The sequence below is a fragment of the Quercus lobata genome, chromosome 6, assembly GCF_001633185.2.
Source record: "Quercus lobata isolate SW786 chromosome 6, ValleyOak3.0 Primary Assembly, whole genome shotgun sequence".
NCBI classification, from domain to species: Eukaryota; Viridiplantae; Streptophyta; class Magnoliopsida; order Fagales; family Fagaceae; genus Quercus; species Quercus lobata.
The window spans coordinates 44,605,248-44,619,501 of NC_044909.1; the positions used below are offsets into that span (position 1 = coordinate 44,605,248).

The window sequence follows — 14,254 nt, forward strand, 5'->3', positions numbered from 1 at the left end:
GGTATGTGCGTCAAGCGGAAGTGATGAAAATGGGTCTGTAGGTGCTTAACCCGAACCAGATACTCTTGCATTCTTTCATCCTTTGCCTCCATGTCTCCATTTACCTGTCCCACAATGAGTCTCGAATCCGAGAACATGTCCACGGATTTCCCCCCCATTTTCCGAATCATCCACATTCCCTCCAATAGCGCCTCATATTCGGCTTCGTTATTCGTGGCTGAAAATCCGAGTCTCAATGACTTCTCTATGGTTATCCCTTCAGGTGAGAGCAGGACAAGTCCTACCCCTGAGCCCCTTTGATTCGCTGCGCCATCAATGTATGCTTTCCACCAAGTGTGTCCATGCGGAGAAACTGCGCTGATCACCTTTTCATCAGCCCCTAGTAATATTGACACTTCTTTTCCTTCTAGTGTGGGCTCCACAAATTCTGCCATTAGGTCGGCGAGGACCTGGCCTTTTATAGAGGTGCGAGGCATGTATCTAATGTCGAAGGCGCCCAGAATTGTTCCCCATTTTGCAATTCTGCTTGTATAATCGGCGCTGCGCAGGATGGACTTTAAGGGGAGTTGAATTAACACTACTACAGTGTGTGCTTGAAAATAGTGGGGAAGCTTTCGTGTGGCCTGTACGATGGCCAAGATAGCCTTTTCAAGGGGAAGGTAACGGGTTTCTGTCTCCTGCAGTGATTTGCTAACGTAATAGACTGGTCGCTGTGTGCCGTTGTCTTCTCGGATTAGCACCAAGCTTACTGCATGTGGGGTTACTGCGATGTAGGCAAACAAAACCTCGTCGGCATTGGGACTGGACATAATTGGTGGTTGGGCGAGGTATTCCTTTAGCTGTTGGAAAGCTATAGCGCACTCCTCATTCCACTCAAATCCTTTCCACTTGTGTAATAAGAGAAAAAATGGCCTGCACCTGTCTGCTGAGCGCGAGATGAAACGGTTTAATGCAGCTATCATACCGGTAAGCTTCTGGACCTCTTTAGGGTTCCGAGGAGGCTGCAAGCTATGGATGGCTCTTATTTGGTCAGGGTTAACCTCTATGCCTCTGTGAGTCACCATATAACCTAAGAATTTTCTTGATCCCACTCCAAATGAACATTTGGTTGCGTTCAGTCGTAGCTTGTACTTTCTCAGTATTTGAAACATGTTGCCGAGGTCTTCAATATGGTCGGGAACCACCTTGCTTTTAACCACCATGTCGTCTATGTACACTTCAACGCTTTTACCCATCTGCTGTTCAAACATCCTGGTCATCATCCTTTGATAGGTTGACTCGGCATTCTTCAGGCCAAAGGGCATCACCTTATAATGATAATTCCCAACTGGGGTGAAAAAAGCAGTCTTCTCCTGGTCTTCGGCAGCCAAGGGTATCTGGTGGTAGCCCTGAAAGGCGTCTAGAAAACTCATTCTAGGGTGTCCGACAGTTGAATTTACCAACCGGTCTATCCGGGGCATAGGGAAGGGATCCTTTGGGCACGCCTTGTTTAGGTCTGTGAAGTCTACGCAGACCCGTCATTTTCCGCTCTTCTTCCTTACCACTACCGTGTTGGCTAACCACTCGGGATAGAAGACCTCTTTGATAGCCCCTGTTTTCTTCAATCTTGCGACCTCTTCTCTCACGGCGTCGGTATGTTCTTTCGACGGTCGTCGAGGAGCCTGACTCTCAGGTGTTATAGCCGGATTCACATTAAGGTGGTGGTAGATGAAATCTGGGTCGACCCCGGGGGCCTCATAGGGGTCCCAAGCAAACACATCTACATTCTGTCGGAGAAAAGCAATCAGTACTGACTTCTCCTGGGGCGGTAATTCTGAACCAATTTGAAAAAACCTCTCAGGGTCTGATCCGACGAGTACTTTCTCCAGCTCCTCACAGTTCACCTCCATGGTCGGTCCTCCACTACCCGCAGTTGGGACCGGGGTCATTGATTGCTATAAGCCGTTCTCGGCTAAAGTGGAAGGTTCGCTATTCGGCCGTCGTGAGATTGCCGACACCATGCATTGTCTAGCCATTCCGTGGTTCCCTATTATCTCTTTGATTTGACCTCTTGATGGATACTTCACTTTTTGGTGCAGGGTTGACGGCACAACCCCTAGTGCATGAAGCCATGGCCGGGCCACGATAGCTGTGTAGGGAGAGTATGCATCTACGACAATGAAGTTCATTTCTTCCACGTCCGAGTCTGTTTGCACAGGCAACTTAATCATGCCTTTCGGGATGACGATTTTTCCTTCAAAGCTGACCAGGGGGGAATCGTATGGTGACAGGTCTTCATACTTCAAGTTCAGCCCCTTATACAAATCGGGGTACATTACCTCCACGGCGCTGCCTTGATCAACTAACACCCTTTTCACGTCATAACCTCCTATTCTGAGCGTGACAACTAGGGCATCGTCGTGGGGTTGAATAGTTTCTTGTTTGTCTTCCTCCGTGAACCTGATTAATGGCGTGGCACTCATTCTATCTCTCTTGGATTCCCTGTCGCCTGGCTCAGTTGGGAAACTGCTCACTGACATTACCCTGAAGGGGGCAGAGCCTGTCCTTCCAGGTGCGGCGAGAATGACATTAATTGTGCCAATGGGTGGCCTCAACGTACTTTGTTTGGTTTCATTGTTCGATGGTTCCTGCCATCCTTTAGGGCGATGCAGCAGATGTCTCAGCTTCCCTTCTCGGACGAGCCGATCTAAATGGTTCTTCAGGTTCCTGCAATCATCAGTGGTGTGACCTGGCTCCTGATGGTACGCGCAATACAGGTTCTGATTGCGCTTCAAAGGATCACCAGCCATCTTGTTCGGCCACTGAAAGAAAGGTTCATATTTCACCTTCTCTAGGATTTTGTGAAGTGGTTCTCGGAACACAGCATGGACTGCCTGAACCCCAGTAGATCCGGGCTGCTCTATATAGTCTCTTCTCGGTCTATTACTGTTGTTAAATCGTTCCGACCTGAAGTCCCTCCTCTCTTGAGGGACGACCTTCGCTTTACCCTTCCCCATCTGCTGGTCCTCCTCGACCCTTTTGTACTTGTCAATTCTGTCCATAAGTTGGCGCACACTGGTGACTGACTTTCCAGTGAGGGACTTTCTTAAGCCATGTTCTGTCGGCAAGCCCCTTTTGAACGTACTGATGGCGACGTCATTATAATTCCCTTCTATCTCGTTATACATTTCCCAGTACCTATCCGAGTAGGCCTTCAGCGTCTCTCCTTCCCGCATGGACAAGGATAGGAGGGAGTCGAGGGGCCGAGGGACTCTAGTGCTAGTGATGAAACGGGAACCAAAAGTTGGCGCACGCTGGTCCTTCTCGACCCTTTTGTACTTGTCAATTCTGTCCATAAGTTGGCGCATGCTGGTGACTGACTTTCCAGTGAGGGACTTTCTTAAGCCATGTTCTGTCGGCAAGCCCCTTTTGAACGTACTGATGGCGACGTCATCATAATTCCCTTCTATCTCGTTATACATTTCTCAGTACCTATCCGAGTAGGCCTTCAGCGTCTCTCCTTCCCGCATGGACAAGGATAGGAGGGAGTCGAGGGGCCGAGGGACTCTAGTGCTGGTGATGAAACGAGAACCAAAAGCCTGCGTCAGCTGCCTAAAGGAATCTGTGGAATTCGGTTGGAGGGCATCAAACCATCTCATCGCCATGGGTCTCAAGCTGGATGGAAATACCTTACACATTAACGCCTCATCCCTGGAGTGGACGGCCATCCTCTGATTGAATTGGCTTACATGCTCTACAGGGTCGGTCCGACCATTGTATATGGCAAACGTTGGTTGATGGAACCGCCGAGGAAGCACTGCCCTCTCTATTCTACGCGTGAACGGCGACTGGGAGATGCGATCCAGGGCCTTGCTCATGGCATCGTTGGCCAGGCCTTGGTAAGATGGGCTTTTGTGGCTGCGTTTGCGAGACCTCTCTTCCTCGTAGGAAAATGTCTCGCTCAGAGGGGTTCTTGATCTTCGTCGGTATTCGTTATCCTCGTCACTGCTAGTGCCCGAGCCGGGTGAAGGACGTTTCTGCTGTGCTCGGCGCAGCTTTTTCTTCAAATCATCAATCTCTTGTTGTAGAACCTTTCGATCGTTTTGCTTATGGGATGCATGATCCTTCCCTTTTGAGCGACTTTTACTCGTGTGAGAGGTGTTCACGCTACCCTCTTGTTGATTATCTTGGTCCTTCCCTCGTTCGATATTTAAAAAATTGTCCTGCCGTTGAGAATCTGCACGTTCGGTTTGGCGTGGGCCTGATCCTTCCATTTCTTACTGTTTCACTTGTCGAGACACAAATTCTTCCCACAGACGGCGCCAATTGTAAGGGCGGTTTTTGGGGCCCAGGCCTAGCAAGCAGGCGATTCTGGCCTAAAGGACCCTCAACAATGAATTTGTAGAGAGTGGGTCACAGAACTAGGTCTTGACAGAGTAAACGTAATTATTAGTAAGCCATGCAACAATTTGAACGTGGGGATATTTCATTAAGTTTCATGGGATAACAGTCCATGGGGCTGTATAAGTGCTTCTTATGCTCTGTTTACAGAGCTCCTTTCTCTTTTTCTCTCTTCCTTTCTTTTTTCTCTCAATTTCCCGATCCCCTAGTCATGGGGATTTTCTTCTCTTATATAGCATCCTTCAATTGATAATGACCTTACACTTGTTAACCATCTGGGCCTCTACTTGAGTGTCTGTCCCATAGGACATCCCTCTTCTTTTTCTGTGAGTTGCCCTGGCCAAGATAATACTATTCTCCTGTCCTCTCCACATTAATGCGGCTAGAAAAGTAGCTTCCTTGCATTTAATGCGGCAGTTGTGGTTGCCCCCTGAACGTCTAGCATTTTCCTTCTATTTGGGACGATTTCTCTCCGTGTACGGGGCGTGCGTTGGACTCCCATTTGGTGCGTCCGAGGAGACACTCCTCCTCGGACGCCCCTTAAACAAGCCCGGCCCAACAGGATTGGGCTGAAAGCCTTCCGGCCATGTCTTCACTTCTTGTTATGGCTGGGCTCCGCACGGGTCCCAAGGCCCACTGTTGACTGATGAATTTTACCCCCACAGATATCATTACTGTAAGGACTCAATTTGTAACGACCCAAAATGATATTGGGTTTGCACATAAAAAAGGCCCTAACAATATCATTTGTAGAACGTGGGTTTGGAAGGCTAGGCCTTGGTCACCAGACGGTGGTTTGTCATGGTGTTCATACAGAATTAAATCGTGTTCGCTCGAGAAGTCTTTCTCCTTCAAGCGGACTGGGAGGCTTTGGTTCTTGGCCATTTTTCCCAGCCCCTTCTCTGGATTGCTTACTTTTCCTTTTATATTAGCCTGTACCCCTCATCCAGTGTCCACGTGTAGGTTCGACTTTCCAGGATTGATACTTGTCCCATCAGCCCATACCCAAAGTGGTTGGGGGTGGTTGTAAAAGCTAAAGAGCATGGTTCTGTCAGGTGCAGAGTATTCAATGGCAGTAATGGCAGCTTTCCCTTTGTCTTTGGTCGCCATACTGTCCAGCGGTCCTTTCTCTATCAACGCAAATATTTTAGGTTTTTTCCAAAACTGTTCCTATACCGTTCTTGCCATTTCTTTCAGGGGGACCTCGGATATGCCGAGGACATAATTATCCTCGGTTATGTCTCAAGACTACTTGGACTTTTATTACACGTCCTCGGCTATACCCCTCCTCGGCTCGGGCCTTGGGCCCCAATGTAAAAATGGGCCAAGACCACAAATTCTTGGGCCCCACAATTACATTTAATTAAGAAAAAAAGAAAAAAAAATTTGATATAAAATAAGTTTGGTTCTTCATATTAATATTAAAGTTTTTTTATAAAAAAAAAAAAAAATGGAAGTAGTTAAATATTTAGGGTTTGTTTGGTACGTATGTTTAAACAACGGTTTTCAATTTTTTTAGAAATACGTGTAGGTGAAAAAGTGTGTAGAAATATGTGTAATGTTATTTAAAAATTGAAAACATGTGTTTAAACTTGCATACTAAATGGGGCCTTAAATAGTCCCATTTTATTTGAAAATGAGACCTATTCCTCTTGATTTTGGCAGGAATTTTGCGTAAAGAGCCGTAGTATTCTGGCAAGCATCACACCACGAAGCACTTGGCCCTGACAACCTGCTTAGTTGGTTGATAGTCTATTTGCCATTGCATACCATGTGTTTGATATTTTGACTCTATGAATGTGACTCGGTGTTTAGGAAGCATGAACACATGTACGAGTACGACACAATAAGACTAGTAATTTCTAAAAAATTATAATATGACACAGCGGGGGTACAACATGATTGCAGCACCTCAAAATGAAGTTTTCGTGCTTCCAATACTCATATGGAATTGGAACAGATTTCAATCTTCTTTCATGGGTTTAAAGATTGTTCCACACCTTGGTATTGGTTATTTGGTCGGCTTTTGTAGTCAGTAATTCCACACCATTTTAGTGATTGCATCGTGGTGAAGTACATTAGCTAGCAGTGAATATGAAATGGATAAATCAAGGTTGGTTGTGTCTTTAGGTATAGTTTGATGGGTTTGGATCATCTCCATTTTAATTGATAATTATTCAAATTTGGGTAAATCTAAGGTCTAGATTTTGCCAACTTGTTAACTCTAGTCGATTTTTTAACCATAGTTCGAGTATGTCCCCCAAAAACCAATCCAAGAAGTGAGTTTTCTTACGTCTCATTTTCTCCATTTTTCAAGCCTTTAATAGAAAATAGACAATCCAGGAACTAAGATTTCTTATCTACCCTTATGTCCTCCCCTTTTATTTAAACTTCTAATGAAAAACCGTAACAAAAAGTTTGATTTGTTACACATTCTGATGCATGATTTAAAAAAAAAAAATTTTAATTGATAGATAAAAAATAATTTCAAACCATGATGATTGTGGAACAATCATCGGGTTCTCAAACTCTGTAATGGCGGTACAATATAATTTATATTACCTGTAAACTATTGATTGAGCATTATATGTGTAGTATACCTTCTTATTGCACACACACAGCACTAAGACTGCATTCACTAATACAAAATGCACATTTGATTTTTCTCAATCAGTGCAAGATGGTATCATATACTTAAGAATTCCCATCCCTTCAACGGTTTCCGTTGCAGAACCAAGGTTTCCAGGTGAAGAGCTATCATAAAGTTTTGAAGGGTGGCATAGATTTTCCTTGAGAGAAGTATATGGAAAGTCAGGATCACCACTGTAGCATAATTTTTCTATTATCAAAATTCTATCCCAATTACCTACTTAAAAGCAGAGGTGGTGGTTCAGTGTTCTTGGTTAAGCTACGTGGCACACTGCCATTGCTAGGTGAACAAATGGTCTGGCTGGGCTGGCGGGCCAAATGAACTCTCACAGTTTCACAACCTGTCTCCCCTTATGCCACCTTTTTTGTCAACCAGAAAGTTTCAATGGGGGGTTTTTGACGTTTAGTGAGGTGGGGTGGGTGCTGGGAAATGAGTAGAGGAGAGGACCCACAAGCAAAAGAATAAAGTGTTAGAACTTAGAATTCAATACAAAATCCACAAGGGGCCACAAGATTCCATCTTTTTGGTGGGTTTTTGAGGAAGGTAAGATTGAAAGGGTTGATCAAGTTCCCAGAAACCACTTCAAAGTTTCCAACTTTTGGCTTTTTTCCCTATTACCCTTTTAGCCTGTATTTGTGTAGGATCCAAGTAGTTTCCAAAACGCTTTATAGGTCACACTAATCTTTTATTTATTTATTTTTTTCCCTTTGGGATGAGTAAAGTTTTTCTGTTTTGTCTTCCTTCCTCTTTTAATGATTATGTGATGACTTTGTTAGCAAGGGTCAAGTGCTTTTTTTGCAGGGCTAAAGGCAAATAAGGGCATGAGGGGGAATATCCTATGGTGTCCATTAATTCTTCTTTGGTGACTATGCATTCACGGGTATTGCGTATCTTAAGTGATCTGTGATTCATCAGATTCTAAAGCCTCTTTTTTCAGGTGCGATTCTGAAAGTGTTATCTCTGGCTTCATTTTACTGTTACCTGTTATATTATTATTGCTTGAAAATATCAAGTTGCAAGATTCCACTTGCTTTGATTTTTTGTTTTTTTAATCATGAATTGGATGTGGTTGGTGGAGGGTATTTTCATAGATATGGATTTTGCGAGTATCTGGCAAAGGTCATTGATTTCACATCTTATTGAAAATTTGAGGAATTGAAATGATGTGGGCAAATTTATGTCTCTTGTGGGTCATTCAGAGTGTTTTTTCATTACTTGCTCTGAGTTTTTGATTGATGAGGGATAAAGTCATTTGTTTATATTGGATTAATATATTCTTAAGTCGTCATGCTTATACATGCAAAGAGTTATGTTTATTAGTCTCTTTGATATCTATTAGATATTTTGAAGACTTAAGCTATGGTTTTTATTACATGCTAGTGAACTCTCTGAGAATGGCTAGCTGTATAATATTTCTCTCTTACATCGTTTTTATTTATTATTTTTATAGTTTCTTTAAATTTCATCTCAACTCTTTCTTAATTTCCCAATTGCTCGATAAAATTAATGCCTAAAATTCTGGAGGGTGTGTCCCATATAAAGACACACTAATTCTGGAGGGTGTGGTTCGGTATATGTTTTCCAATCTCTGTGTTGTTTCATGCTTTGACATTGCCATTATCTTCAACTTTGTTGCATATTATGTATTTTCACCTGCATAGTTGCTCGTTCATTTATTGATGAACTCCGCACATAGTAACATATGAGTTATCTGATGTTGTTAGAGATGCTTGAAGTACTTATAGTTTTTTTTCACGAACTGAAATATGGTCTCTAATTCAAATGAGCAACTTGGGTGCAGAGAATAGTTTGGCTACCCATCAGTGAATAGCAGTCTGCATTATGAAGGATTTTAAAGGTTCTAGCCATAGAGGCCAATATCATGGGAACTATGCAGACGAAAGAATTTGGGATGGGGCTTGTAGTTCAGTGGTACTGACAATTTCTGCTTTTTATTCATGTTGGTCCTACTCATTTATAATATGATTAAGGTGGCCTTTTGTCTACTAGTAGCTGACTCTTAGTACAAACACATATTACAAAACTCTTAATGAAGAGGAGATTCTGAAGTTTAGCATTCTTTCTCATACTATATGCTAGTTTGTTTCTATTATTCTCCAGTGCTAATTGGCAAACTTGGATGCAGGATGAATGGACAGTTATTGAGAAAGAAGATCTTGAGTGTGCTGTGGCAATGTCACTTTCAGAACAAGACCAAAAAGGGAAAAACGTGATTGGTAAGTTGCATGGTGTGTGCCTTGACCTTGAACGTCATTCAGTTGTGACCTGGGAAGCTTCTCACTTCTATTTAACAAGACTGATGACTCAATAATTAAGTTACATTACAATAAACAGATTATAATAATTTTAGTGTAGGTTTTGCTTTGTACATTTGAACTGTTTCTATATGACTTTTGTGAAATATCTTTATTTGATATCAGAGAGTTTTGTTCATTCTTCTTAAATTGTAATGTTCTTTGCTGATCAATGACTAGAAACTAGAAAGTAGGGTTTCGTTATCTCTTTAAATTTTCATCTGATAATAGTAATTGTAAGAATTTTAATAATAAAATCTAGGAGTAATTTTATCAAGGGTTTTTTTTATAAAAAATTAAAAATAAATTGAAGTCACCACCCTCTCTTTCTCCCCACTCCTCATGTCAGGCTTCATATTTAACTGCTTAACATATAATACTGTCCAGATTCTTCTAATGTGCAAATGCTTCTGAAGTCATTCAATGGGAATAAGTGAATGCGCATATGGCTTCTTGAAAGCCATAATGAATGTTGACGGTCTGCTTAAACTGTGGTACAGAACTCAAAATTTGGTTAGGGTCCACTAGATGATAATCTATTTCAGTTGTTATTTTTTTCTGCAAAAGTTACTTGTATGGAAATAAATGGTGGTCTGGAGTCTTGTCTATTATTTTCTTACTTTTCTTAGATGATGACTCTCAATCAGAGGATGATGAACATGTTTCTAAAGTTCAATTGGTAGAAGATGAACAACTTGCCAAAGCTCTTCAAGAAAGTTATCCTTTGGAGGAAGATGAACAGCTTGCCAAAACTCTTCAAGAAAGTTATCCTTTGGTGGAAGATGAACAGCTTGCCAAAGCTCTTCAAGAAAGTTATCCTTTGGAGGAAGACATACAACTTGTCATAGAAAATTATCCTTCGGAGGAAGACGAACAAATTGTCATAGAAAGTTATCCTTTCGAGGAAGACGAACAACTTGTCATAGAAAATTATCCACTTGTCATAGAAAATTATCCTTTGGAGGAAGACGAACAACTTGTCATAGAAAATTATCCTTTGGAGGATGACGAACAACTTGTCATAGAAAGTTATCTTTCGGAGGAAGATGAACAACTTGTCAATGCTCTTCATGAAAGTTATCCTTTGGAGGAATATGAACAACTTGCCAAAGCTCTTCAAGAAAGTTATCCTTTGGAGGAAGATGAACAACTTATCATAGAAAGTTATCCTTTGGAGGAAGATGAACAACTTGTCAAAGCTGTTCATGAAAGTTATCCTTTGGAGGAAGATGAACAACTTGCCAAAGCTCTTCAAGAAAGTTATCCTTTGGCGGAAGATGAACAATTTGCCAAGGCTCTTCAAGAAAGTTATCCTTTGGAGGAAGATGAACTACTTGCCAAAGCTCTTCACGAAAGTCTCTTGGAGTCTCCTCCCCGATACGGGTAATGAAAATAAATTTTCAACCTCATCCATTCTTCTTTCCAGCTGGATAAAGGTATATTTGTCATGATGTCATCTGTTGTGTATGACTATCAATATGCTAATTAGTAATTTTATAATCCTGACTATCATACAAATTTTAAAAAGTTAAATTTAATTGCTTCAACTTGAGTGGAGATTGTTTTCCTATAGGTTAGACGCTAGCTTACCTGTTGAATCAGACTTGAGAAAACTAATTAGGGGCATATAAACATTCTTCTTAGTACTTTTCTTGCTTTACTTTCTTCATCTTGTGTGCCAACAAACTTATTCAATTATCAAGTTTGTCAGCTTGTACTTTCCTAGCTAACGTTTAAACATTTATTTTAGCAATAATCAACATGTTGAGATTCCTCCTTGTGTTAATCTGCTTAATACAAACACATATGAATTTCAAGTTTTCTGAATGTTTAACAGTGTACAAATTAGTTTGATAAGCATCTGGAAAGAATGCCAAATCTAACCCTAAACCTTGCACTAATCAATTTTTACTTGGCATAATTTATGGGAAAGAGAGAGAGCGGGATAGATAAAGGTTGGATTTTTTTTTCTCTGAGTCTGTAATGACTGTTGGAGGTTTCTGGATATCTAATTTATTTCTAATGACTTGTCACTGAGCAGAGCATGAAGGAATACTAAAATGAGAGACAATGTGATGCATTTTTTCTTTGGATTTTCGGTGCTTTATTCTTTCCCATGTTACCATGCATGGTCACATTAAGAATATGCAAATTTTGACGAGCAATGCAACTTTTAATTAAACTAGTTGTAGACGTGCTCATTGCGCATGATAATTTTTTAAATAAAATATTATTTTAGTCTCTAGACTTTATAAAGAGTTTTTTTTTTTTTTTTTGTATTATTATATTTAATTGTTGATTTGATTCCACTATAAAGTTTTTAATGTCCTCTGTATAGCCATCTCTATTTTATTTCTTACTCCTCTTTACCACCATTTTATTTTCCAAATAACAGTTATTAATTGACATTTGATTTCATTTCTTTTTTTCTTCCTTCATTTATTCTTTATTACTTTGTATGTTCCCTTGCTAGTTGTAAATTTTATGGTTATTAATAAGAAATAGATATCATGGATGGCTTAAATAGTTATAGATGTAGTTATGTTGGTGGTATGTCAAAGGTTTTTTTTTTTTTTTAGTGGTTTCAAAGTTTTTTTTTAATGGGGGATGTGGCTGAATTTAAATGTTAAATAAAATGATATGAGAAAAAAAAAATACATAACAATAAACACTAACTTATCCAAATAATTCTATGTAATATAATAATAGTACATTCTTATATACTATTTTTAATTATTTATAATGCAATATGATAATATATAACAATCAAAGTCATAAAATAAAAATAAAAAAAAAATAAAAAAAACTTAAAACACAAAACTAAATCCCATCAACCAAAATAGAGTTCTAAAGAATAAAAAACTTTATCAAACTAAAATAGAGATGCAAGAAAAATAAAAATAAAAATCCACCAAAAAATTAAAAGGGAGAAAGAGTAGGAAATAACCACCTTTTTGTGAGAGAAAATTATGTAAAGAATGGAAAAGTGAATGACAAATTTATACTAAGAGGATGATAATAAAAAAAAACAAAATAAAGGAAGATAAAAGGAAAGAGGAAGAGTGATATCAAGGTAGAATGTTTAGGGAGATGAAAAGGTAAAGAGAAGGAGAAAGGTTGAAGAAAGTGTAAATGTTAAAAAAAATGAGTACAATTTGATGAGCACAATAAAAAATTACATTTTTTATTTTTTAAAACAAAAAGAGAGAGAAAATATAAATAATTTAATGATAAGGAGGATGTGGTTGAATTTCAATATTGAGTAAAATAGAAGAGAAGAAAAAAATAAGAAAAATTAAAAGATATAACAACAAACACTAAATTATCCAAATTATGGTATGTAATGGAATACTATTTTATTTTTATCTACTATCTTTAATTTTTTATAATGTAATCGGATAAAATTTAACAATCAAATAGCAAAATAATAATAATAATAACTTAAAATACGAAACTAAATCGTATCAACCTAAATGAGAGTTCTTAAAAACTCAAAAATTTATCAATCTAAAGCGGAGATGCAATAAAAAATAAAAATCCACCAAAACATTGAGAGAGAGAGAGAGAAAGAAAGAGAGAGAGAACCTTTTTGTGAGAGAGAACCTTCTTGTGAGAGAAAACTATGTAAATAATAGAAAATAGTGACAAATTTATAGTAAGAGAGAAGAGATAAGAAAAGACAAATAAAGGAAGATGAAGGGAAAGATAAATAGCAATATTAAAGTAGAGGATAATGGGGAGATGAAAAGGTAAGGGAAGAAGAAAAGTTGAAAAAAGTGTAAATATTTAAAAAATAAGTGAATGTAAAAAAAATTATAGGAAAATTGGAAATAGAAAAGAAATATATATAGATTTTAAAACCGACAAAAATGAATATGTAAAGTCAATAATCTATTTATATATATATATATATATATATATATATACTTGTAAAAAAATAGGAATAAATAATAAATAATAATTATGTGGCGATGAGGTGGCGTAACAGGAGCTCAGTAGCAATAAATGTCACGCTTCAACTTTTAGTAATATATAAATTTGAAGTACTTCTTTGAATTGTAATAAGAGGTAACAACAAACTTTGATACCCGAATAAAATTTGATGTAGAAGCACCTAGGGTTGGCTGGGGCTAGTACCAAACTATTGGAAAAATTGCCTCAACTCTAGGAAATTAAGTAAAAATGCTAATAACGTAATTAACTAATAAGACCTAAAATAAATTCAACTGACCAATAAAAATACAATTGACTTCCAAAATTAAATAAGACTAAATTAACATATAATTTTCTTCACACATTTGCATCAGGTTTTCTTGCCAAATTACATATAAATAAAGGTGGCACGAACATCTAAGCTGCAAGAAAACTATTTCAGAGTTGATACTTGGTGATCTTGTGTTGAGCTGTGGAGCCCTAGATTGACCAACAATACACAGTTTTTAGAGATGCTAACAGTTAGCTGGTGCTTGTTAGTCACTAATGGGTCCATGATTTGGTTTTAGATTAAATGGACAAAGAGAGATATTAGAAGAATGAACATGTACTGTTGGAGTAACTTAAAAACATAAGCATGTGAAATGTACAAATATTTTATTTTTGTAAGCAACTTATCTAGGAAAGAGAAGACTGCATTGATATTGATAAAGTACCGATTGGTAGAGTAAAGAGAGGGATCGAACTTAGGATTTATTGCTCTGATACAATGATAACTTTCCGATTGTCCCAAAATCATAAGCTGTTAGAAAATGGTGAATTTAATGACTTAATCATAATTCTGACAGATATCTTGTAAAATTCAAGCATACATTTCTGTAGCAACTGGACATGACAATGCCTCTTGATACTTAATGACTTCTTCATTCTATCTGAATTTGCTGCATTTTATAGAGCAAATGAAACCTGACCTGTT

General features: G+C 38.7%; 1 protein-coding gene across 5 annotated transcripts in view; it reads left to right on the forward strand.

Moving 5' to 3' along the window:
- Positions 1-14,254, forward strand: part of LOC115994429 (protein DA1-related 1-like) — a 36,908-nt gene that overhangs the window by 19,941 nt on the left and 2,713 nt on the right. The window contains exons 1-5 of one of the 5 annotated variants that reach the window (XM_031118577.1): positions 7,026-7,573; positions 7,832-7,967; positions 8,832-8,962; positions 9,177-9,267; positions 9,975-10,728. In XM_031118577.1, coding sequence (XP_030974437.1) covers positions 8,873-8,962; positions 9,177-9,267; positions 9,975-10,728 — 935 coding nt within the window. In that variant the 5' untranslated portion in view covers positions 7,026-7,573; positions 7,832-7,967; positions 8,832-8,872. Of the gene's footprint in view, positions 1-7,025; positions 7,702-7,831; positions 7,968-8,831; positions 8,963-9,176; positions 9,268-9,974; positions 10,729-14,254 lie in introns of those variants that run through there. The other 4 variants (XM_031118576.1, XM_031118580.1, XM_031118578.1 and 1 more) reach the window with 4 other exon arrangements.